Source organism: Bos javanicus, chromosome 2, assembly GCF_032452875.1.
Source record: "Bos javanicus breed banteng chromosome 2, ARS-OSU_banteng_1.0, whole genome shotgun sequence".
Classification (NCBI taxonomy): domain Eukaryota; kingdom Metazoa; phylum Chordata; class Mammalia; order Artiodactyla; family Bovidae; genus Bos; species Bos javanicus.
Genome location: NC_083869.1, coordinates 26,031,557 through 26,058,760, shown reverse-complemented (window position 1 = coordinate 26,058,760; position 27,204 = coordinate 26,031,557). Strand labels below are relative to the sequence as shown.

General features: G+C 40.9%; 1 protein-coding gene across 1 annotated transcript in view; it reads left to right on the top strand.

Moving 5' to 3' along the window:
* Positions 1 to 27,204, top strand: part of MYO3B (myosin IIIB) — a 372,181-nt gene that overhangs the window by 167,899 nt on the left and 177,078 nt on the right. Inside the window, exons 17-19 of the mRNA XM_061435661.1 lie at positions 12,789 to 12,868; positions 21,819 to 21,896; positions 23,895 to 24,100. Coding sequence (XP_061291645.1) covers positions 12,789 to 12,868; positions 21,819 to 21,896; positions 23,895 to 24,100 — 364 coding nt within the window. The remainder of the gene's footprint in view (positions 1 to 12,788; positions 12,869 to 21,818; positions 21,897 to 23,894; positions 24,101 to 27,204) is intronic.

Below are 27,204 nucleotides of genomic sequence, written 5' to 3'. Positions count from 1 at the left end.
GTCTTTTCAAATGAGTCAGCTCTTTGCATCAGGTGGCCAGAGTATTGGAGTCTCAGCTTCAGCATCAGTATCTCCAAAGAATATTCAGGACTGATTTCCTTTAGAATGGACTCGTTGGATCTCCTTGCAGTCCAGGGGACTCTCAAGAGTTTTCTCCAACACCACAGTTCAAAAGCATCACTTCTTTGGTGCTCAGCTTTCTTTATAGTCTCACATCCATACATGACTACTGGAAAAACTGTAGCTTTGACTAGACGGACCTTTGTTGGCAAAGTAATGTCTCTGCTTTTTAATATGCTGTCTAGGTTGATCATAACTTTTCTTCCAAGGAGCAAGCGTCTTTTAATTTCATGGCTTCAGTCACCATCTGCAGTGATTTTGGAGCCCAAAAAAATAAAGTCTGACACTGTTTCCACTGTTTCTCCATCTATTTCCCATGAAGTGATGAGACCAGATGCCATGATCTTCGTTTTCTGAATGTTGAGCTTTAAGCCAACTTTTTCACTCTCCACTTTCACTTTCATCAAGAGGCTCTTTAGTTCTTCTTCACTTTCTGCCATAAGGGTGGTGTCATCTGCATATCTGAGGTTATTGATATTTCTCCCGGCAATCTTGATTCCAGCTTGTGCTTCATCCAGCCCAGCATTTCTCATGATGTACTCTGCATAGAAGTTAAATAAGCAGGGTGACAATATACAGCCTTGATGTACTCCTTTTCCTATTTGGAACCAGTCTGTTGTTCCATGTCCAGTTCTAACTGTTGCTTCCTGACCTGCATACAGATTTCTCAAGAGGCAGGTCAGGTGGTCTGGTATTCCCATCTCATTAAGAATTTACCAGAGTTTGTTGTGGTCTACACAGTCAAAGGCTTTGGCATAGTCAATAAAAAAAAAAGAAAAAACAATGCCTGTACTTAAAAAATAAAACTTACATAAACTTCATCCTTCAGCACTATGACACATATCAGATTCAGTAGAAGAATCTTTTTGGTCAGTGCCATTTTATGAATTGTAAAAACGAACAAAAATTTGAAATAGAGAGGAAGGAGAGCAAAAGAAGAGAGTGAGAAATATGTATGTGTTGGTGTCTAGAAAACAAGCACTGTAGCTTAGACACAAGTCACACTGGCCAGGTAGGCCTGTTATAAGCTTTGTTGCCTATAGAGTGTGTCTTTCTCAGTTTGCCTCTCCTTATTTTCTGGAATTTTAAGCAGCTACAGTTTTTCTCCAAGTTCTGCACCTGAATGTTTAGAGTAGGTCTTTGAAAAGGTGTTAGGTGATAATAGTCATTCCTTGAAAGAAAGCAAAATAATTGGTAAGTGAGAAAACTGGACTTGAATACCTATAGACCAAAAGTTGAATACCTATAGTCTCAATCAAAAAAAAAAAAAATGACTTATATAAATGATGGTTGCATTCATATTAGCAATCAGCTTTTCAAAATGACTGGTATTTGCTAATATCCAAACTGAAAGAAGCATAATTTTTCATTTGGAGAATACATATTATGACGATGCTGAAGATAAGCACCTTTGAAATCACAGAATGTGTTTCAGGGCTTAGTGAAACAAAGGATTTTCTGTCTTGGTGTAGAAATAATCAGTGAGAGTTAGAGTGACAGGCAAGGAAGGAGTATATTAGTGTAGGACACTTGTAAGAGATGCAAGCAGGCAGGCAAGGCAGTGCTTCCCTGAGAACTTAGTGGCTACATTTTTATAATCAAAGGAAAAATGGGGAGGGTTGGAAAGACCGTATTCTGTATCTTTCTTGAGTAGACATCAAGTTTCTGTCATAAACCACTCCTCCACATTGGGAAAGGGAGTTTTTTTGTCCCTATATGGTCAAACGGAAACTGTCATGCTGCCACAGAAATAGACCAAAAGGCAGTAACATACTAAACTATGATAAATCATTTCAGGTTTTAATATAATACTACCTTTTCCTGTATTTTTGTTTTTAGTGAATGAGGAGAAGCATGTGCGAGGAATCATTCACTTGCTGAGCTCACTGGGCAGGATGCACATCTCATTCCACCATTGTTTCACTGTTTTGGGGGTGTGTCTCATGTTTCTGTCACATGGTTTTATTGCTAAGCAAACCTGCTTTCTGGGATGATCTTTAATTTACAGGGGTCTCCTGTACTTTTTCAGTTTAATCACCTACTTTCTTCCTTTACTCTGTCCCTATCACCTTGAATTACTTAATCTTTAAAACATCATTGGGGGGAGCAAAATATTATACCTCTATCCCCTCTCTCATGTATTATGTAGAAGAGTGATATGCAAGTTAGAGATCTGAATAAGCTCACTTTCGCCAAAAAAGCAAAGGAAGTGGAGGAGTAACTGGAAAGAGACCCCAGAAACAGAGCCAGGGTTTGTTTCTCATGGTGATCAGCTGTGAAGAGAGAGTTAGCAAATTAAATATCCTCGCCTCTGTCAAATCATTACTTAAGCTTCCTCAATTTATCTAAGCTGGGCTTCCCAGGAGCTCAGTAAAGAATCTGCCTGCCAATGCAGAGACACAGTTTTGATCCCTGGGTTGGGAAGATCCCCTGGAGAAGGAAATGACAACCCACTCCAGTGTTCTTGCCTGGAAAATCCGATGGACAGAGAAGCCTGGCAGGCTACAGTCCGTGGGGTCACAGAGAGTCTGCTGAGCACAGACACGTGCACTATCATCGCCATCCTCCCCTCTCCTGTTGCTTGCCAGATTGCTAGGAAATAATACATCACGTAGACTTTAGCTTTATCCCCTTTGTTTTGTTCTCTCTTGTTTTCCCTAACTCAGCAGTCTCTTAAAATTTATTTCACAACCATAAATAGACTTTCAGACCTGAATGCAAACCCAACACTCCTTAACCTTTTTTACTCCAGTTCATTTACTATATTAATTTCTTCCCTGAACCCATGATCTTTTTATTGTCTGCATAGTTTTGCCTTTCCTATTTGGCATAATACATTTTCCATTTGGAATAATATAATATCTAGCCTTTTCAGATGACTTTTTTCACTTAGTAATACAGATTTAAAGTTCTTCCAAGTCGTTTCATGATTTCATAGCTCTTTTTTAAGAACGAAATAATCCATTGTCTTAGATATAACTCAGTTTGTTTTTCCATTCACCTACTGACATCTTGGTTACTTCCAATTTTTGGCAACAAATTTCTGTGTGAACATGTTTTCAACTCCTTTGGGTAAATACCAAGGAACATAATTGCTGATCATATGTAAGAGTATGTTTATTTTTATAAGAAGCCACCAATCTGTCTTCCAAAGTAGCTGCCCCATTTTGTATTCCCATAAGCAATGAATGAGAGTTTCTGTTGCTCTACATCCTTGGCAGCATTTAATGATGTCAGTGTTCTGGATTTTGGCTATTTTAGTAGGTGTATAATGGTATCTCATTTTAATTTGCATTTCCCTGATGATCTATAATGTGGAGCATCTTTTCATATGCTTATTTGCCATCTGTGTATCTTCTTTAGTGAGGTTTCTGTTAAAGTATTCGGCCCATTTTAAAATCAGGTTGTTTGTTTTCTCATTGTAGAATTTCAAGAGTTCTTTGTATATTTTGGATAATAGTCCATTATCAGATGTATCATTTGTGAATTTTCCCCTTGATGTTGCTTTTGATCAATATTGTTTACTGCCCTGACTGACCAGCTCTCTGATTTACAGCCTAGGTAAAGTTTTCACATGCCCTGGCCCCAGATGTCATGCAATCTTTTTTTGGTACCAGGTAAACATTACACTATCCCTTGTAGTCCCATCTCTCAAGAGTCTACCCCTCTTATAGCACATTAGCAGACAGTGATCTAGATTCAGCTGCATAGCACAGAGGATTTGTTCCATGAGTGCCATGGCAAAATGCTGCAGCACACACAAGTGGAGGACTGCTCATCTACTCAGACTTCTCATTTGAGGTGTCATACTGTTGAGTCATAGAGACTAGAAGTGATCTAAAGTCAGAGATAGGCTTGGGATAAGAATTCAGGTTTCTCAGTTATGAGTCTAGCATTCTTTTCATTGCTTCCAGGCTAAAGAGGGAGAACTAAATAAGCACTTATAATTTCAAGCACTCAGTCATCATCCTGCAACATGTGAAGTTACCAGCCTCTTGTTTTCTGAAACACTGGGTGGCTTTTTCAGACTTAATTGAAAACATAATGTTATACTTTACATAGAGAAATCCATAACTGACCCACCATCAATAGATAAGTTGTGTTGAGCAGAGCTTCTAGGGAGGGATTTTTTATCCTATTTTATATTATATAAAATATAATATTATATAAAAATATAATTATATCCCTATTTTATATTATGTAAAATATTTTTTATTATTTAGTAATCAGTTTATTCTCTCTTGCCTTGTCATTTAGCCTTAGACTGTGAAATGTGAGTTCCCTGTATTGCAACAACCTGACCCACAAGGGATTTTACTCAAGACTCGGCCCCCTGTAGTAACTAACAAATGTAAGTCCCATAGTGGCTTGTATCCAAACCATTCACCTTTGGCCACATGGTTGGATGAGTAGCTACATAAGGCCCCTGGAAGAGCAAAATTAGCTAAGCTTTTGTCTATGGTCCCACCAGTAACTTATGATGTCTTAATAAAGTCTTCCTTTTCCATGTTTTCTCCCTCCAAAATTCTTTACAAAAGGGTCATTTCTACTCAGTTTTCAGAGCCTCTCCTATGATGACTATTTCTTAAAAATAATTAGCCTGAAATAATACTTATGCTAGAGAGGCATATTTTGGGATGACAAATTCTGCTCCCCTTCATATGCAAACATCTCACCTATGTGAAATAACACATTTATCCAACCATGAGGAAAGTGGACCTGGATTAGTTGTCAGGGAAGAATAGTAACATGAAGGTTTAGAACATAGACAGGGGAGCTTCAATGGGAGTATGGAGAAGGTCTGCTAGGGAGATTTCCAGGGTGGGGCAAGGAAATAGGAAAACTGGTTGTTGGGATAGGGAAGAGACACAGCATTAAAGCCATTTTGACCTTCAGAAGTGGGAATAGGGATGTGAAATGCCGTGTATGGGACTTCGAATATATCCTTTGGCTAAATTACAGTTTTGTCCAAGACTAGGCTTTATTGGACTCAAAACCACTCTGCTGCATATGGATGTTGCTCTGAGACGGAAATAAATGATCCTTATGTGTGTGAGTACTGGCAGGTATGCATCTGTGAATGTCATGCTTTTCTCAGTGGCTTAAGTCTTCATGGATAGGTATCAACTGTCTAGGTTCCAGCACTTTTGTGAACACATGTCATGCCACTTGGCAGTCATGGTATTTCCAAGCAAACTCCAAGTGAAACATGTGGGGAAGGCAGACAATACCCAGGGCTTTTCTTAACTAGCTCTGTCTTTATTAAGATAGGCTGAACTGGCAGTTTCCACCCATGTGGCAGTAAACTGCAGGAAGCAGGAAGCCTCAGCTCCACTATAGACTGAGTTGAAGGGAAGTCTGGTTGCCTCCTCGACACGTTCTGATGATTTGATGCAGTTGTTTGCTGAGATGACATCCTGTTTATGAGTTTTCAAACTTAAAGAGGAAAGGAGTTATTAGTTTTTCCTCAGCTATACAATTTTAGAATCTCTGGGCCACAAATCTTTAAAGCTGTAGTTCTCATTTTAAATGGAAAAAAAAAAAATCAGTGGAAACCTTGGTTTGGCTTCCTTCAAGCAGATAGTGTAAAGGTGTTCATTGTGCAGAAATTCCTTAAATTTCCAGACAAATGCCAGTGAACGCAGAAACGGGGAAAGGTTCCCTTTGGGCATGAAATTTCCCACATACATGGTAAAGTCTAGGTTGTGCATTCAGAAGAGAACATTTGCTGTATGTGCGTATCTTTCTTCATTAGAACAGCTAAGAGTACAGGCTGATCTCTTTATTTCTTCTCTCCACAAAACTACAGCCACTTCCATATATACATAAATTACCTGTGTTCTTTTCTTGAGAGATTAAGTAGACTGGGAACTCTTCCACCTCCCCCTTGTCCGTTTATTGATATTAACACTCAAAGCCATAGATAAAGGCCAGGAGAGAGTGAAATCTGCAGAACATAATCTAACATTACCCTTTCTCTCTCCTCCTCCTACAACTGTGTCATTTTCTTGTCACTATTTTAAGTTATCTCAGTGTATCAAATCTGAAACAAGTTCTTGTTATATAGACTTATAGGATAGATCATTATCTAAGTGGTTTTTAAAAAAACATACAAAATACTCTAGTATGTTTTATACAACTACTGAATTTAACCCCTTGCATTTTTATTGATTACAGTGTTATTAACTAAAATGAGAACATTTCATTTACTCCAAGCCTCACCCCTGCATAAGTCTGTCCCAAGCTGACCCCCTAAACATTACTCACCCTGCCTGTTATAATTAGACAAAGTAGAGTTCGTTGCTCCCCACAGAAAGGGAGACCACCATCTCTCAAAGCTTTGACAGTGTCTTGGAGAAGGAAAGGCTGGGTCAGAATTTGTTGAGAGGTCAAGTTTGATTTAAGATGAGTCGAAGTGAGAGGGCTTAATTAGAACTGCATAAGGATCACATGAGTAAGTGGAGAGGAATGAAAGAAATTCTTGATGAGGAGTGAAGGGGGAGAGTGAAAGAGCTGGCTTAAAACTAAATATTAAAAAAACTAAGATCATGGCATCTGGCCCCATGACTTCATGGCAAATAGAAGGGGAAAAAGTGAAAGTAGTGACAAATTTCTTCTTCTTGGGCTCTAAAATCACTGCAGATGGTGACTGCAGTCATGAAATCAGAAGGTGATTGCTTCTAGGCAGGAACGCTATGATAAACCTAGACAGTATGTTGAAAAGCAGACACATTACTCTGCTGACAAAGGTCTGTACAGTCAAGGCTATGGTCCTTCCATGTAATCATGTACAGTTGTGAGAGCCAGACCATAAAGAAGGCAGAGCACCAAAGAATTGATGCCTTCAAACTGTGGTGCTGGAGAAGACTCCTGAAAGTCTCTTGGAAAGCGAGGAGATCAAACTAATCAATCTTAAGGGAAATCAACCCTGAATATTCATTGGAAAGACTGATGCTGAAGCTCCAGTATTTTGGTCATCTGATATGAACAGCTGACTCATTGGAAAAGTCCCTGATGCTGGGACAGATTGAGGGCAGAAGAAGAGGGTGTCAGAGGATGAAAGGGCTGGATAGCATCACTGATGCAATGAACAGGAACTTAGGCAAACTTTGGGAGATGGTGAGGGACAGGGAGGCTTAGTGTGCTGCAGTCCATGGAGTCACAAACAGTTGGACACGACTAAGGTATTGAACAGCAATAACAAGGATCACATACAATATAACCAGCCCATGATTGATGGAAACAGCAATGTGTGAATTTGAAACAAGGAATTCACAGAACCATGGAGTTTAAACAATGGACATTTTTCATAAAGAGTTGATGGGTCTTGGGTCTTTGGGGAAATTCTTGTAATGAACAATCAAACCATTTGTCTGGACAGGAGACTCCTGGAAAAGAAATTCATGTTAATGGGGACAGGAATAGCACAAGGTCATTCTCATTTAGACAGAAAGGTGTGATTTTGGTTTTCAGTATTCAAACTTGGCTTCCGTGGTAGCTTGACAGTAAAGAATCCACCTGCAATGTGGTAGACCTGGGTTCAATCCCTGGGTTAGGAAGATCCTCTGGAGAAGGAAACGGCCACCCACTCCAGTATTCTTGCCTGGAGAATTCCATGGACAGAGAAACCTGGCAGGCTTGCAGTCCTTGAGGTCGCAAAGAGTTGGACACGACTGAGCAACTTTCACTTTCACCCACACTGACTGCAGGGTACACATAGTAGTTCTCAGGTGTACTCACATAACTTAATCTGGCAAAAAAAAAGAGCTGATGTTTTCTTTGCAACTCCTTTTCGGGCAGCAATTGACACCAGCCTTTTACTTTTCAGCATTTCTTTGCAATCATTTATTAGCTTATTAGCCTATTTCTTGTGTTATGCAAAATTGAAACAGGAAAATTTCCTAAACAAATGCCCACCAGCAGTCACCACCAGAACCCTGCAACCAATCCTTTAAACCCAGAGGGGGCAGCAGAGGGAAGTCAAATTTCAAGCCTGATTATTTAAAACCGCAACCCATCATCTCGGGCAACTCTTAAGAGGCAGCTGAAATCCTGGGTGCTGGTTGCTTTCCAAGAGCTGAAAATCCTCTGAAGCAGGCAGGAAATTGCCATCTTTTAAAAGTTTCAGCTCTGTCTTCAGACCACTTGTCTCTTTCGCTTTAAGTTGGAAGCAGAGAAATTATCTGGGATCATTGCAAGCTCCATTTTAGATTCTTTCCTAACCCAGTTCCCACATAGGATACAAATTCCATCCAATGCCTCTGACTTCCATTTTTTCCCTCTCCGATATGTCAGTGAGTCACAGGAGGGTGCTCTGGAGCAGTGAGGCATCCTTAGCCAAAGAGACTGGGGGGTGAAGCACTGAGGATGCTTAACATTTGAAAGAAGTGTGAACACTGTATTTACATTTAAATTAAAATGGAAACTTCTTATAGGTTATGTTTCTGAAAGGTGTGTGTGGCACATCTGCTGAGGTCTATTGTTTATTCATGCTGTAAATCCTTTGAAATGTGTTAAAATGCTTCCCACTCATTATAAAGCTCCTGCCACCCCTGGATTACGACTTTGATGTCACCAATCCTGCTTCAAAGGATTCTTTCTGGGCTATTAATCACAGTTTAGCCTCTGAAGATATCGCCAGAGAAAACATTTGGACATCTTTGTGCTAGACTTGCTAAAAACTTTGAAATCTTTAGTGTCTTGCAAATGCACAAATTGCAGCTTCTCCTTCCACTGACAACTTTTTATTTTGCTACACAATCAAATGACATTTTAGGTAAAACAGATCTCTTGGTTTGGGGGGCTAAGTATGAGAGAGGAGATGAAGGGTGGGTGGAGAGGAAGGGAGAAGAGAGTTCCAGCAGGCCACTCAGACCCTTCAAAGGCAAAAAGCAGCAGAAATCAGAGAGGCTAAGAGATGGACGTTCAAAGTGGAGTTGCCTTATCATTTTTTCTCGTCTTTCATTAATTTTTTTTTTTTACAAACCAGGGTTCACAGTAGCAAATTAGTACAAGTCCCTGTTCTCTTGCCCTCTACTGAGACCATGTGAACTGTTCACAGCAAATCATCATCATCAATGCTAGTAACACGAAGTGAGCACTTTCCTTGTACCAGAGCTGTGTTTATAATGCTTTTCATGAATTATTTCATCCAGTGCCCATAACAGCCCTGAAAATCATGTAGTCATCCTTTTCTTTCCAGTAGGGAGAGGGAGACACCTTTACATATGGAGATTCATTCCTCTTGTAAAGTTTTCTTACAAAAGGGTAATTTCGGCTCAGTTTTCAGAGCCTCATGTGTGTCTACGTTTCTCAAAAATAACAACTTAAAATAATCAGTATGCCAAAGGGAGATATTTTATTCCTCTTCATTTATAATCTCCACTCGAACAAGTATGAGGTGATATCTCATTGTGGCTTTGATTTACATTACCTTGTTAGTGATACTAAGAATCTTTTCATATACCTTCAGGCCATTTGTATGTCATCTTTGCAGGCATGTATATTCAAGTTCTTTGCCCATTTTTAAATCAGCTTATTTTATTTTTTGCTGCTGAGTTATAGGGCTTCCCTTGTCGCTCAGCTGGTAAAGAATCTGCCTGCAATGTGGGACACCTGGGTTCGATCCCTGGGCTGGGAAGATCCCCTGGAGGAGGGAAAGGCTGCCCACTCTAGTATTCTGGCCTAGAGAATTCCATGGACTATATAGTCCATGGGGTCGCAAAGAGTTGAGTTGTAGGAGTTCTTTATACATTTTGGAAAGTAACCTCTTACGAGATAGATGGTTTTCTCCCATCTTTTTCCCCTGTTGATACACAGTCCCAATTGTCCATTTTTGCTTTTTTTGCCTGTGCTTTTGGTGTCGTACCTGAGAAATAATTGTCCAGACCGATTATTGGCTTTCCCCTATGCTTATATAGTTTCTGGTCTTACGTTTAAGTCTTTATTATGAGTTGATCTTCGAGTATGGTATAAGATAGGGTTTCAGTTTCATTCTTTTGCATGTAAATGCCCAGTATTCACAGCACCATTTGTTGAAGAGATAATCCTTTCCCCATTGTGTAGTCTTAATACCCATATCAAAGATTATTTGACTATATGTGCATGGGTCTATTTCTGGGCTCTCTGTTCTGTTCCATTGGTCTATATGTTTATCTTCATGTCACTATTGTTTTGCCAGACTATTTCAACTACTATAGCTTTGTAATGTATTTTGAAATTAGGACATATAAGGCCTTCAGTTTTTTCTTTTCCTTCTGAAGATTGTTTTGGAGTCCTTTGGGGTTCCATATGAATTTTAGGATTTTTTTCTATTTGTCCAAATGTCATTGAGATTTTGATGGGGATTGCACTGAATTTGTAGCTCTCTTTGGGTGGTGTGGACATTGTAACAATATTAAGCCTTCTAATCCATGAACACAATCCAGGGTAACAGAATATGCCACCCCAAAATATGCCAGTTTGCCATAAGAATTATTTTAAGCTGAAAGCAATTGAAAAGCAGCAGATATAAGAAAAGTTCTCTGCTTTCCCTGCATTTGCCCAAAAGCAGGGCATACATTTGTAAAAATGTGCACCCTTTCCTCTCTACCAAAAAAGGCAGAAGTTAATCACCAGAGACAACTCTAGACCCTATCAACTCAGAGACAGCACCATTAGAGGAATCTATATAATAAATTAGCCTTTATCTTATAATAGCTTCCCTATGTATTTTTTGTTGTTTAATGGCTAAATTGTGTCCAGCTCTTTTGCGACTTCATGGACTGTAACCCACCACAGTCCATGGAAAATCCATGGGATTTTCCAGGCAAGAATGGAGTGGGTTGCCATTTCCTTCTCCAGAGTATCTTCTCGACCCAAAGATAGAACCCACATCTCCTGCATTGGCAGGTGGGTTCTTTACCACTGAGCCACCAGGGAAGCCCTTCCTTATATATCTACCCTTACCATAATTTCCCACCCCTGGAAACTCAAAGTTCTTTTTCTTTGTCTTTCACTTCTTTATCAATTTATTGTTCTTTTGTTAATATCTATATAAATCCAAGTTCTAACCACCCCTTTGAATTACTCATCACTGAGTAATCCTATATATATGTGCAATGCATGCATTAGTAAACTTCTGATTGTTTTTCTCTTGCTACTCTATCCTCTGTCAGTCTAATTTGTAGGGCCCCAGCCAATGAACCTAAGGTGGGTATTTTGTAGGAAAGGGGACCCCTTCCAGGGCCCGAAACTGGGCTCTTGTTAACACTCGGAAATGAATTGTCCGAGGAGACGCATCTGCTGACAAAGCAAGAGATTTTATTGGGAAAGGGCACCTGGGTGGAGAGGAGTAGGGTAAGGGAACCCAGGAGAACAGCTCTGCCACATGGCTTGCAGTCTCGGGTTTTATGGTGATGGGTTTAGTTTCTGGGTTGTCCTTAGCCAATTGTTCTGACTCAGAGTTCTTCCTGGTGGTACACGCCTTGTTCAGCCAAGATGGATGCCAGAGAGAAGGATTCTGGGAGGTGGGCGGACAGGTGGTGTCTCCTTTTGACCTTTCTCAAACTTTTCTGGTTGGTGGAGGCTTATTAGTTTCCTGTTCCTTACCAGGACCTCCTGTGATAAAACAACTCTTGCAAATGGTTACTATGGTGCCTGGCCAGGGTGGGCGGTTTCAATCAGTGTGCTTCCCCTAACAGGTAGAGGAAAAAGTATATTTTTTTCTCCCTCACAATGGAATAGCTTTCCATTTATTTGTGCCTTTGTTGGTTTCTTTGAGGAGTATTGTATAGTTTTCAGTGTATAAATTTTCACCTCCTTGGTTAAGTTTACTCCTAAGTATTTTATTCCTATTGATGCCATTGTAAATGGAACTGTTTTCTTAACTCCCTTTTCAGATTTTCATTGTTAGTGTATATAAATGCCACTAACTTTTTATATATTGATTTTATATCCTACAACTTTGAATTCATTTGCTAGTGCATGTGTATGATCTTTAGGGTTTTCTATATGTAAGATGATGTCATCTGTGAATGGAGATAATTTTACTTCTTACTTTACAATTTGGATGCCTTTAATTTCTATTTCTTGCCTAACTGACCTAGCTAGGGCTGCCAGTATTATGTTGAATAGAAGTGGTGAGAGTGGACATTCTTGTCTTGTTCCTAATCTTAGAGGAAAAACTTCCAATTTTTCACTGTTGAGTGCATGAGTTATGGGATTTTCATATATGGTTCTCTTATGTTATAGTAATTTCCTTCAATCTCTAGTTTGATCCCTGGGTTGGGAAGATCCCCTGGAGGGGGACATGGCAACCCACTCTGATATTCCAGCCTGGAGAATCCCACAGGCAGAGGAACCAGGCAGTCTACAGTCCATGGGTCACAAAGAAGCAGACACGACTGAGCGACTAAGCACTAGCTTGTTAAGTGAATGGGAGACTTTGTGCTTTCTTATTTGCTTATTAAACTAATATAAATTTAATTTATATTACAAATTATAGCTTATAAATATTATATTTTACTTATAATTTATATAATTGAATTTCAAAATTTTTCCAAATGTTTCAAGTTCAGGGCAGATCATTTAGAACATTCTGAAAAACACAGGGACACAAAGGGAAAAATTACTTATCATACTATTCTTTAACTTTTCCTTTGCCTTAATTTTTTGTCTTCTTTGCATAGGTAACTTGGCCCAGACAAGAGCCAGGATAACAGCAGCCTCAAGATCTTTGCCTCCGCATTTCAGTTCTGGGAGACTCAAGGTGAGTTGTAGGTTTATACCCAAAGTACTGTGGACCACAAGATGTTCCCACCCTAGGGATCATCCTAGGTGGGCAGGATTAGTTTCCTTTATCTGACCCACTACCCAGGAAGTCTAGAATAGAGACTGAGGCATTTAGGAATTTGGGGTTAAGAGATTTGAAACATCATCATGGAATCCTTTACAATCCTGTGTCAGGGGAAAAATTTTTTTCCTCTACCCTCTTAAGTTCAGTGTTTGATGACTGAATTCAACTTGAACTGACAGATTAGCAAGAGAAAAAAAACATATTTTAATGATACATACAGAGGTTCACCAAAATAGTGACTCTAAGGGCCCGTTAGATTTTGAGGTTTCTATACCATCTTAATAGGAGATGAAGAGAGGAAGAAGGACACTTCTGGGACAATCAGTGACTTTTGGGAAAAATAAATGGTCGTTAGGAAAATAAATGGAAAGTATAACAGTTTTATATGACACTATCTATTTCGGTAATTTCTTACCCCAGTGCTGACCTCTCATCTCTGGTGATAGGAATCAATCTTCTCTGATTGCAAAGCTCCCAGGGAGGGGATTTATGACAGTTGAATTATTTTTGGAGGCTTTGCTTTTAGGCAGATAAGGGGAGTTCATAAAAGCTTCTTCTTGCAACTGTTGTTACTTATATGTCTTCAGTTCAAAATAATCCTCATGCCACATGGCATATGCAGACCCCTTTACCTGATTCTCAGAAATACTACTTAAGTTTATAGAACAATGACACTTGAAAACAAAGTCCATCTGGGAAGATATAAGGGCTTCCCAGGTGATGCGAGTGGAAAAGAACCCACCTCCCAGTGCAGGAGATGTAAGAAAAGCAGGTTCAATCCCTGGGTTAGGAAGATCCCCTGCAGGAGGGCATGGCAACCCACTCCAGGATTCTTGCCTTGAGAATCCCATGGATAGAGAAGCCTGGTGGGCTTTGATCCATGGCGTTGCAGAGTCAAACACGACTAAAGCAACTTAGCACACGTGCACATCCACAGCCACAGGAAGAAGTGCAGACATTCCACTTTTTCTTGAAGCTATCACCAATGTAGAGTAGGATAATGAAAGGAGTCAGCAGGGAAGAAAGAAACCAAGCCCCCTCCTATTACTCCGCTTTGCTCTCTGAAAAATGAGTGATGCACTTATCCATGCAAAGAGGGTGTTAGACAAGTTGCTAAATGTCCGGTTGTAAAATATTTTTAACTGTTGCATTCTTCCTGCTAATGTTTAGCCCAAATCTCAAGGAATGGCTGCTTAATATTCATTGTGTACACTAGCAACAAGAAATAATGATCTGAAAGTTGAGGGGATAATAAACAGGGGTCATGTCTCTCAATTTTCTTACCCTTTGTTTATACTGAATATTAAATGATTCATTTGATAAAGAATAATCAATATAACCACATATAATTCATGAATATTACCCCCAAATTGATACAGACATACATATCTATACTCACTTCCTCTGAGAATAAAAGACCTGCACATAGTAAGGATTCAGATCATCTTTGTTAGCAGTAATTCTTACATCCACATTGTTAGCACAATCCTATAGAATATTCCACTTTTCAACCATGTGCATTTGTGGCAGGATATTAGGGCTATTTAACATGAGTTATGTGGGACCCTAGGTCAGGTTTACAGAGGGGTTTCAGTGGTTCTGAGAGTAAATGTATGTACATATAATGAGACATTATATGTAAATGTTGTTTGAGTTCAATGCACTTGATCCTCATTATTCACAAAAGTTATGTTCTATGCGGCTTCTGTGAATGCTGAATCAGCAAATCTTGAAGCATTGCTTCTAGAAGTACATGGTTAGGCTCCTGCAAGCCTCTGGTCACAATACTGTTGTCAACTGATTAATATATAACCTGTATTGTGTGTGTTTCTCTTTAAAAACATTATATTTAATGCAGGTGACCCTTGAAGAACACGGAGGTTAGGGACACCAACCCTCCATACAGTCAAAAATCCACTAATAACTTTACAGTGGACTCTCTGTATCCACAGTCCTACAGATGCAGATTCAATAAGCCATAGATTGTGTAGTAGTGCTGTATTTACTATTGAAAAAAATCTGCATGTAAGTGGATCCATGTAGTTCAAACCTCTGTGGCTGAAGGGTCCACTGTAGATACTTCTTATAAATAATTAACTATATGCTGTATTTCTTTGTATAAACATTATTTAAAATACAGTATTTGTGTCATTGAACTCAAGGCCAGCAGCACTGTGACTCATGCCTGAGTGAAGCTAAACTAACACACAAATATGTTCCAACAGGCACATCAGAGCCTTCTTACTCTTAGGAACTCTCAATAGGACTTCAGTCCTGTGATTAGGTGCTATTTTGAACAGTATAATCACCAGTCAAAAGCACAAAAAAAGGAAAAATTCTGGCACTTAAGTACACCTTGAAAAAGATACTTGTTTATGGTGTGAGAGCTGGAACAGGAAGACAGAGAGAGTGTCACTTTGTTCAACCTCAGCTGGGAGCATGCACATCCGTGTATCAGTTTCTACCACTCTGCATGTCTGTCAGTGACCATGAAAGCATGTGAGCATTGATTGATTTGGAGATTAAAAGTACATTTCAGCAAGTAGGCAAATTCACCAATATAGATCCACAAATGATGAGGATCAACCATATGTGTGGTTTTTTTTTTTTGTTTTTTTTTTGAGTCATTGGCTTCCACCAGACTCCTTCTCCAATACTTTGGCCACCTGATGTGAAGAACTGACTCATTGTAAAAGACCCTGATGCTGGGAAAGATGGAAGGCGAGAGAAGGGGATGACAGAGGATGAGATGGTTGGATGGCATCACTGACTCAATGGACATGAGTTTGAATAAGCTCCAGGAGTTGGTGATGGACAGGGAGGCCTGGCGTGCTGCAGTCATTGGGGTCGCAAAGAGTCGGACATGACTGAGCCACTGAACTGATTAACTGAGACTCCTTCTAAAAAGGATCATGACCAAAAAAAAAAAAAAAAATGAGAGTCTCTTGTGTACTATTCGATGTCAGCCCATATTGCCCTCCTTTGCTCAGTTTGATGTTTTGACCTCTGGATTCTTCTAGGACCTATTCCTCTGCCTTCCACACTCCCTATCCACACATTGTTATCTCCTTCCCTGCACTGCCTATGTGAGAAGTGTGCCCTCCAGTGTGTGGCGTGTATTTACATCACTACAATGTATATATATATAGGTGAGATGAAAATGACTAGAGATTTATTTTCCCTTGGAGAGAAGATGAGTTGAAAATTCTAATTAAGGCATCAGAAAATATGAGGGTAACAACAGCAATAAAAAGCTCCACCAATTCCTCTCTGCCTTATCCAAGAAAAAGTAGAAGAGGTGGCCCTGCCGGAAGCTAGCCTCCACCACATTCAGCACCCCCACCCTGGGCTGGTGTCCGCACCAGCCTTGCTTCCTCATTCAGCGCCATGGAGACTTTTGAGGGGAGTGATGCTGCAGGGGCTTTTTCCTTAAGAGATGGATGCCTCACTTGATAGCAGTAAAAATTCTTGACCAAAGGCTTTGTCAGGAGGCTAAGTATAAACACTTCTGAGGTTTGGAGATGCAAATCGTAGGTACTTACTGAGACCAAAGGAAAAAATTCCTCCAGTTTTTCATTTATTACTGAGATGTAGATGGTTTTCAAGGCTTTTTGGAAGCTGTGTCTTTATCCTAGAGTAAATTTAGTTGACAGATGAGGCAAATCTTTTTAATAATACCGTGCTTTCAGACTGATTTTTATAACTTATAACAAATCACATATAAAGGCATTATATTATGTTTAAGGAGTAGGTTTTGGAATCAGAACTGGGTTCAGACTTAGGCATGGCCAGTTACTGGCTGCAAGACTCTTGGAAATTTACCTAAAATCTTTGAGCGTTAACTTCCTTATATGTAGAATAGTAGTAACAATGATGTTTACCTCATAGTGGCCTTTTGAGAATTCATTGACATAATGTAGGCAAAGTGTTTAGTATAGTGATTTCACATTGGAAACAATAAATGTTTTATTACTCATGTTTTGATAACCATCTAAAATTCCATGTGTGTAGTCCATATGTATACGGAAGCTTGCTCATTTCCTATGGGCCTGGAGTCTGTACCACAAACTGTAAAGCTTATTCATGACTATTTTGAAGACTAACTAGCACCACTCACAAGGAATCAGGCAGGACATTTGTCATGTGGACTTTCTTGACAAAGCAAGCTTGATTAGCTCCAGTTGGCTTATATGGTTATATCAATTGATGGTGTAGAAGAAGGGTATACTGGGTTAGACAGACGATGTTTTTATCCAGAATATTGGTTATACTGATCATTTTGAAATTGGTTTCATTGGAAGTATTTTCTCTGCCAATAAATAAAAATATTTCCTTCCTATGTTGCATGGGAGCTAGTACTCACCTTGCTGCTAAGTCACTTTAGTCGTGTCCGACTCTGTGCGACCCCATAGACGGCAGTCCACCAGGCTCCCTTGTCCCTGGGATTCTCCAGGCAAGAACACTGGAGTGGGTTGCCATTTCCTTCTCCAATGCAGGAGAGTAAAAAGTGAAAGTGAAGTTGCTCAGTCGTGTCCGACTCTGTGTGACCCCATAGACAGCAGCCTACCAGGCTGCCCTGTCTCTGGGATTCTCCAGGCAAGAACACTGGAGTGGGTTGCCATTTCCTTCTCCAATGCATAAAAGTGAAAAGTGAAAGTGAAGTTGCTCAGTACTCACCTTATTCCGTGAAATAAAAACCCAGCATCCTTAATATTGATTATTGTTGTTCAGTTGCTAAGTCATGTCCGACTCTTTGCAACCCCACGCATTACTAAACTAAAACCGAATCAAACATGGTAATAAAGGAAGGGGAACTGACTGACCTTTTCTGTGTGTGCGAATGTGCAAGACAGTGGTTTTTAAATCACACAGACTTTGGAAAGGTAATAAGTCAAAGTCCACATAGCTATTAAGCACAGGAGCCAGAATTTGAACCAAGTGTGTACAATTCCAAGCCCTGGGCCCTATAGCACAAACCCCCTGAGCCTTGGAAGCTCTCCCAACCTTTCTTCTCCTATCTGAGGTAAAAATTTATAAGAATCTACAGAAAAGACTTTGTTGTTGTTGTTGTGAAATCCCTGCCTTTGGAAAGAACAGTTTGCTAGATGATGGCTTCAACAGAATCTACTTTCTGGATCATTTCTAAGAAACTTTATTTTTTAAATTAAAACCATTGCTTGGGGGCTTCCTGGGTAGCTCAGATGGTAAAGAATCAACCTGCAATGCAGGATACTTAGTTTCTATTCCTGGGTAGATGAGATCCCCTGGAGAAGGGAATGGCAACCCATTCCAGTATTCTTGCCTGGAGAATCCTATGGACAGAGGAGCCTGGTGGGCTACAGTCCATGGGGTCCGAAAGAGTTGACGTGACTGAACGACTAACACTTAGCTTTAACTATTAACGAAATCAGTTCAGAAAGACAAGCTCTTAATTTAGACAATAACCTTTGCATTTCTTTTGGCTTTGAGTTTTTTGCTGTTCTGTAGAGTTCATGGTCGGAGAAGGCAATGGCACCCCACTCCAGTACTCTTACTTGGAAAATCCCATGGACGGAGGAGCCTGGTAGGCTGCAGTCCATGGGGTTGCTAGGAGTCAGACACGACTGAGCGACTTCATTTTCACTTTTCACTGTCATGCATTGGAGAAGGAAATGGCAACCCACTCCAGTGTTCTTGCCTGGAGAATCCCAGGGACGGGGGAGCCTGGTAGGCTGCCGTCTATGGGGTCGCACAGAGTCAGACACGACTGAAGTGACTTAGCAGCAGCAGCAGAGTTCATGGTGGGCTTCCCTGGTGACTCGGCAGTAAAGAAACTGCCTGCAATGCAGGAGCCGCTGGAGATGCAGGTTCTATCCCTCAGGAAGATCCCCTGGAGGGAAGGCATGGAACCCACTCCAGTATTCTTGCCTGGAAAATCCCATGGACAGAGGAGCCAGTCCATAGGGTCACAAAGTTGGACGCAACTTAGCACAGCACAGCACAGAGTTCATGGCAGGCCCAATGCAGACAAAGTCCTCCTACTTTAAAAGTTCAAGAGAGGCAACTTCTGGTATGTCCCTTGTCCAAAGTGCAAGTCCCTCTTTTAGATCCATTCCATGTACAGGGGAACTTCATAACTATGCAAATACCCTTTGCCAATCCAAGAGACCCTTGACCAACCCAAGACCTTTCCAAATTCTAAAATCAGAAGGAACCGCAATCGTATGTTATTTGTTCTTTAAAATATAGTACTAGATATGTAGGTGGTGAACTATAGACATGCATTAACATTTCCAAGTTATATGTAGGAGAATAGGTTTTTACTACCCAAGAGTTACACTGTATGTGAGTAAAAGAGCAGAACTTGAAGTCATGCTGGGTGATTACTAAAACTGAATCAAACATGCAATAAAGGAAAGGGAACTGACTGACCTCATGTGTGTGTGTGCGCACAGCAGTGGTTTTTAAATAACAGGCTTTGGGAAGTTAATAATACTTCCAGCCCTGTATCTTGGATTGCAAACTGGTGCTTCATTCTATATTTTTCCAACTTGCTACAGGGAATGGGTACTGATCTTGAAAACAGTATATATCACACTTTTAAAGTTATATCTTAGCAGAATTAATATACATCAAAGATTTTCCTAATCACTAAACTGTTAAAATTCTCAAATGCCAAGGGTCTGCTGTATGTTCTGAAGAAGGGTAACAGGTAAATTCTACTAATAAGAGAAATATGGATGAGTTTCCCAGATGCCCTTTCACAGTGGATTAGAGCCTGGGGGGCTGGCACTAGCCAGCTAATTTGAATAAAAAGGGAGGGAAATGAAGGAGGAAAAGCAGAGTTCAAAGCAAGCTGTGGTTCTTCAGGGAGGATCTCTGAATAAAAAGAAATAGTGGAAAAATTCTCAAAAGTTGTGTGTGTGTATGAAAGTCGGGTGGGGAGAAAGAAAATAAGGAGAAAGAATGTTTAGGAAAACTGTCAGAATTTACAGTTTGGCCAAAGGCAGACCGTAGCCAAGATCCTCCTTGCTTCAGTCCAAATTAGCTTTCCCCAAATCTCACCAATGCTGAGCTGTGTCCTCCTAGTGAGGGTGAGATAGGGAAGGAAGCTTCCGTGTGGTCCCTGCAGGTAGCGCCATCGGACCTATGCAGGTGGGGTGGGTATGTTGTGTTTTTTCTTTTCTATGTGAGAGCAACCTTCCTTTTCAACACAGAGCTGTCATTTCCTCCTTTCTCATTAAAAAAACAAAAACAGCTACAGGCAGTTATACTGTTGCTCAGCTACATCCAGATGAAACGATGGCTCTGGGAACAGATCCAGTCTGCAGCCTAGAGAAAGAAAGCTGCACTGCCCCCCGCTCATGGCACTTTGCTCAGAGACACTCTCAGATTCCTGCTCACTATTTAGGTTGCTTTTCTAGTTTGAAAACTTAGTTCCTTGTTTATTCCCCTTCTTAAACATACCTGTTTTCTTTATACAAGCCAGTTGAAGCGTTTTCTTCAGTTTTGCAAACAGTTTCCTAAATGCCCCTCGAATAAGTCTCGTTATTCAGCCACCTCCCATGGCCCCGTCCCTTCTAAGTAGCCTCTTCTCACTGTTGTTGAACAAGGCTGCAGACATCCTCACCCTGCGGGGAGGTAGCTGCCCGGGCAGCAGTCCACTGAGTGGAACACGCGTGCTGACAGCAGCGTCTTCCAGTTCAAATGTTCCTGCTTCATACCCCTGCCACCTGTTCCGAGCAGATGGGAGGCTACCACGGAGGCTGGTGCTGAGACGCTGCTCATATGCTCTGCAAACCAAACAGCTCTGTGTGTGCAGAAGCAGGCATTTTATCATTGAGATAAAATGATGGAATACAGGGTGCCTGCAATTGTTTGCTACCGTGGTTTTCATTCATAAATTCTTCCAGTCAGCCCCGGTATTTGGGGCAGATGCTTGGGAACAGGTGTACTCTAAGCTCTGGTCCACAGTGAACACGTGGGAACTGTGGGCAGCAGGAGGGATGTTGCAGGGTCAGAGTCTGATAGCAGGAAGGCAGTTAGGATTTCACTAATTCTCTTGTGGTGCAACCTGGGCTTTGGGTCTGTGTTTTTGTAATTACAGTGCAAGTGAAAGCCGCTCAGTCTTGTCCAACTCTTTGCGACCCCATGGATGATACAGTCCATTGAATCCTCCAGGCCAAAATTCTCCAGGTTGGGAAGATCCCCTGCAGAAGGGAAAGGCTACCCACTCTAGTATTCTGGCCTAGAGAATTCCATGGACTGTATTGTCCATGGGGGTCGCAGAGTCAGACATGCCTGAGCGACTTTCACAGCTCAGACAGTAAAGTGTCTGCCTGCAATGTGGGAGACCCGGGTTTGATCCCTGGGTCAGGAAGATCCACTGGAGAAGGAAATGGCAACCCACTCCAGTATTCATGTCTGGAAAATTCCATGGACTGAGGAGCCTGGTAGGCTACAGTCCATGGGGTCACAAAGAGTCGGACACAACTGAGTGGCTTCACTTTCACTTTGAAATTGCCCAGCTTCATATGTTATTACCCAGTTTTCTTTTTAAAAATAGCATGGTCTCATATGACATTTTTGGAGAACTAAATAAGGGCCCAGTAGAATGTGGAGAAATACAGAAAGAACATGGTTGGGGTTTGTACTGAGACCATATAGTATATCACAGAGTGTGGTCGTTGTCAAATAAGTAGAACGGTGTAAATTCTGTTTTTCTTTAAGATGTCTTTAAATGAGTATGTACTATAGTATGTACTATTACATCATAAACATCAAGGCCCCTCAGGTATTTGATCAAATAGCCTTTCACATTTTGGGAAATGTCAGAAAATAAGCTGTCTCTATACCCAAACCACTGTCTCTGCTTATGTTCCAGGTGGACACTCTGGAGGTGATACGGCATCCGGAAGAAACCACCAACATGAAGGGGCAAACCATGGCTTCTTACTTTCGGGTAAGGAGTCTTCTTGATCTCTTCTCTGCCTGTTTTCAGAAAAGATGAGTCAGCCCTTCGCACAAGAGGCCTAGATACCACAGAGTCACTGAAACAAGAGCAAAGCTCAGAGTCAGTTAGGAAAGATGGAGGTGTAGGGAAAGGAGAATTATAACAGGGAACCCACCCTTGAGTACAGCGTGAGACCGCAAGTGTCTACAGAGGGCCCTCTGCCACTGGCACATAGTCCACTGAATGTGCTGATTCTGTTAGTGTTTCAGCTGCTTCTTGGCCTGAAAGCTACTGGAGTCAGCCACTTTCCCAGCATATTTACTGAGAAGTAAAGTAGTTAATAAAATTCCAGAAGGAGGCTTATCAAGTTCATGAGAAAATATGTCTTAGCTTCAACTTTATTTTCCTAGACTGAATTGACCCATTGCAAGAGCCATTTGCCTGAGCACAATTATTTCCCATCTCTGTTACCCCAATTCCTGATATTTTTACCTGGTGAATGACTCTTTTGAGTAAAAATGTTGTCTCCATAAGGACTCTGTCAAATGCGCATTAGAGAGGAAAGATAAGAGACTGTGACTTTGTACTGATTTGCACAGATTTGTTTATTTTCAAATTATGAAGCACTGCAATTGGGAACCCATTAGAGATCACTGACCATGGGGAACTGAGGTCCAGGCAACTTCACGATGGAGATGCTGGTAGTCCAAAGACAGAACTACTGAAACCAGGGACAACAACATAAGGTTGTAAGGTGGGGTTGCCAAAGTAAGGGACTTGGCAGGGATAGTAAGTCAAGTGGATCATGAGCTGGAGTTGCCAGGCAGGCTGGAGGTGGGCCTGGGAGCCAGCATCATGGAAAGAAGGTTCCACCCAAAGCTAGTGGGTTCAAGAAGGACCTAGAGCCAAGAAGTCTGACCTGTGCTTTAGAGGTAGACTAGAATGGGCCTCTGTATGGATTGTAGGGACCTAGAGGTCTTTGGGTCCAGCGTTCCATCAATGTAGTGATGCCTGCTACAGCTTCTCCAACAGGTAGGTTTTCAGCCCCTGTTTCATCACTTATGGTTGGACATTTCTAATTGCCATTTATTTCTTATCCTGATCCCCTTAGTGGTTTGATTATACTCTCCTAGTTTCTGCATGTATGGGATTTGAAGGCTCTAACTATAAGGTTATCCTCAAGATCCTAGAGTCCCTCTTTCAGCAGAAGAAGCCATTGGCATGCACTTTTCAGAAGTATATCCATAACAAACAATTGGGTGTCCTCAAAATACTAGTCCCCAAATGCTAAAAAAATGGCGCATTGCCAAGCTAGGTTAACACCATTTTGGATCAGTAGCAGGTAAAATTATGAAATAATGGGACTGATTTTATGTGTGGCTTGTAATTGCCCCAAAGACATGTCCAAAAGAAGAACTGCTGCTGTGAATGTCTGTGAGAAACAGAGAGCACCCCTAGTTTTCCATGTGCTCTTTCTGCTCTCTACACAGCCATTTGGTGTATGTTAATTTATCTTCATTAGAATCTCCTTTTACCGTCCAGTTTTCTTGTTTTCTTTGCCCTCTTTATTCTTCTCATTTTGCTTTAGACTTTCTGGTGATTGTTAGGTTAAGGAGGCCACTGACCCCTTCCCTGAAAGCTGGACCTGTGAAATTACAGATACAGTTGATGGAGCATCACCGTGAAATATCAGAGACAAGCTAGTTCTGGCAACAGAGTTATGGGATCATCTAAGCAAATTCTTAGATGGATGAGTTTCTGCCAAGTGGGATATTGCTTGGCCCTAGGTAATGTTTAAAGAAAATCCACAGGCAGCTATAAGTACAGAACAATATAAGTCAGAACTTATATTGTTATTTCTTTTTGCTGAATTCTTGTTTAGCCTCAAAGGTTCCATGAGTTGTTTACAAGGTGACAAACTGCCCTGGAAGCCTGGGCCAGCCACTGTTGTAATTATCCATTATGATTTTGGTAACCTCACTTCTTGTGCATTTTTTCCCCTGGTAGTATTCTCTGATGGATCTGCTCTCTAAAATGGTGGTGGGACAGCCCCACTTTGTACGCTGCATCAAGCCCAATGATGACCGAGAGGCCCTGAAGTTCTCCACAGACAAAGTGCGGGCCCAGCTCCGCTCCACGGGCATCCTAGAGACAGTCAGCATCCGCCAGCAGGGGTATTCTCACCGCATCCTCTTCGAGGAGTTTGTGAAAAGGTCAGGCTGGTATTTTGGGAAATACATTATATTAAACACAACTGTGCCAAAGCTATTCTGTACCCTGGGATCATCCCCAGCCCTCTTGCCTCCAAACACATGATTGGCTAGTTTGTTCTTTAGTCGTTAAGTTGTGTTCGACTCTTTTGGAACCCCGTGGACTCTGCCAGGCTCCTCTGTCCATGGGATTTCCCATGCGAGAATACTAGAGTGGGTTGCCATTTCCTAGTTCAGGAGATTTTCCCAACTCAGTGGTGGAGCCATCGTCTCCTGCATTGGCAGGTGGATTCTTTACCACTGAACCACCAGGGAAGACTTTCCAGCTGCCATTTACTTGCTTAAATGTTGTTTCTGTTGTACTCCAACTGAATTACAGTCGTCTGGAAGACAAATTAAGCTCCCTTCTGATCAGTTCAATCCAGTCACTCAGTTGTGTCCAACTCTTTGCCACCCCATGGACTGCAGCATGCCAGGCTTCCTTGTCCAACACCAACTCCTGGAGCTTGCTCAAACTCATGTCCATCAAGTCAGTGATGCCATCCAACCATCTCATCTTCTGTCATCCCCTTCTCCTCCTGCCTTCCATCTTTCCCAGCATCAGGGTCTTTTACAATGGTCAGTTCTTTGCATCAAATGGCCAAAGTATGGGAGCTTCTACTTCATCATCAGTCTTTCCAATGAATATTCAGGACTGATTTCCTTTAGGACTGACTGGTTTGATCTCCTTGCAGTCCAAGGGACTCCCAAGAGTCTTCTCCAATACCACAGTTCAAAAGCATCAATTCTTTGGCACTCAGCTTTCTTTTTTGGGGGGGGGCACTCAGCTTTCTTTATGGTCCAACTCTCACATCCATACATGACTCCTGGAAAAACCATAGCTTTGACTAGATGGACCTTTGTGGACAAAGTAATGTCTCTGCTTTTTAATATGCTGTCTAGGTTTGTCATAGCTTTTCTCCCAAGGAGCAAGCGCCTTTTGATTTCATGGCTGCAGTCACCATCTGCAGTGATTTTGGAGCCCACAATTTTGATTTAAAGTCTGTCATTGTTTCCATTGTTTCCCCATCTATTTGCCATGAACTGATGGGACCAGATGCCATGATCTTAGTCTGAATGTTGAGCTTTACGCCAGTTCTTTCACTTTCCTCTTTCACTTTCATCAAGAGGACCTTCAGTTCCTCTTCACTTTCTGCCATAAGAGTGATGTCATCTATATATCTGAGGTTATTGATATTTCTCCTGGCAATCTTGATTCCATCTTGTGCTTCATCCAGCCTGGCATTTTCCATGATGTACTCTGCATATAAGTTAAATAAGCAGGGTGACAATACACAGCTTTGATGTACTCCTGTCCCAATTTGGAACCAGTCTGTTGTTCCATGTCCGGCTCTAACTGTTGCTTCTTGACCTGCATACAGATTTCTCAGGATGCTGGTAAAGTGGTCTGCCTGGCTCTTTGCGAGCTGGTGGACTGTAGTCTGCCAGGCTCTTCTGTCCATTGGATTTTCCAGGCAAGAATACTTTAGTTGGGTGCTATGCCCTCTTCCACAGGATCTTCCTGACCCAGGGATTGAATCTGGTTCACGTGCATTCCAGGCAAATTCTTTACTGTCTGAGCCACTAGGGAAGCCCCCCTTCTTATCACATCTGAAAAATACAAATGTCTATAGGTATTTTTGTGTTATAGATAAACATATATATAATATGTGTTATATATAAACATATATATAAACCTTAGGTTTCAAAATCTCCAGATTTTTTTTTTTTTGCTGTAATGGAAGTATTCTTCCATGAATGGCTCAAGATTCTGGCAAATGTAAATGCACACAACACCCACTCCTTTGTCAGGATCTGGCACGATTTAATAGGATAGCTAACATCTACATAGCACCGAAAATGTCCCAAATGTGTAATATCCTTTTGATCCATACAGCAGCCCCATAAGCTAGGCTTTATTATTATCCCCATTTTACAGATGAGGAAATTGAAGCACAGAAGGAAAGTAAGTGATTTTACCAAAGTCCAATGCTAATAAATGATAGGACCAAAATTTGAACCCAAGGAGTCTGGCTACAACAGCCACAGTTTTAATCTCTTCAGTCTACTCCATTCAATAAAAGTTTGTTGCAGAAATTGCTGTAGAGCTTCCTAAACCCAGAAACTGCCTTTACCTAAGAGTGAAATGTTGCTCTTTTCTGAACAGCTGCCGTAGGTATGTCTTACATATACATGTGATTATAGGTAGAATTTTCTCAAAACTTTCTGTGAAGAAATAAGAATAACAACAGAGAATCTCTGAGAAGCATTATTATCTGAGAATATCCAGAGAGGAAAATTAAAATTATTATAAAATCTGCTGTACCCCACCAACCATCTTTAGTTTCTTTTCACCACCGTGCTGAAACTTCTGCCCAAGGTCATTTTTCCAACTTTTCCTCAGGGAAGAATGGATCCTAATACGGCAGGTCACTTCATTGGATCTTCCCAACGCCACTAAATTCCATGCAGATGAAAGAGCAAAAAGAGCTTTTGGCAATGAGAGCTGTTAAATTAAAAATAAGAATGAAATGGCTTTTTAAAAGGAAGTATTTTTGAGCCTCTTTTTTCATCTTAAATTTGGAGGTGGAACAAACAAAAAAAAAGATGATTTTAGCTCATGAATGTGACTAGTCAAGTATTTTTAGCTACCAAGAGTTGAATACATAAAAAATATTTAAGAAAACAGGTCAAATGCTAAACAGATTGGCACTTCTTTGTTCGTAATCAGAAAGCCAGTAGGCAAGTATGAACAGGAGTTTCAAAATGTCAGTAAATCTGAGGGTATCAGAGATTTCTGAGCCAGCAAGTTAATTGGTATTTTGATCCTTTTGAGCAACTTAACAACAAAATGGATGAGTTAGCAGTTTCCCCCCTTGATGTTATTCAACAAATAGGGGCGCCTCTTATCTTCCTGTTCAGGAGTGCTGTTTTGTAAACTCTTAGCAGGAAATATGCAGACAAAACAATCAAAGGCAGGGCTTATCAGGTGGCAGTAAATAAAAGATAAAGACTTGTTTAGTGTTACTCTTTACCTTTTGTGTTTTCTAGCACTCGGGACTGAAATC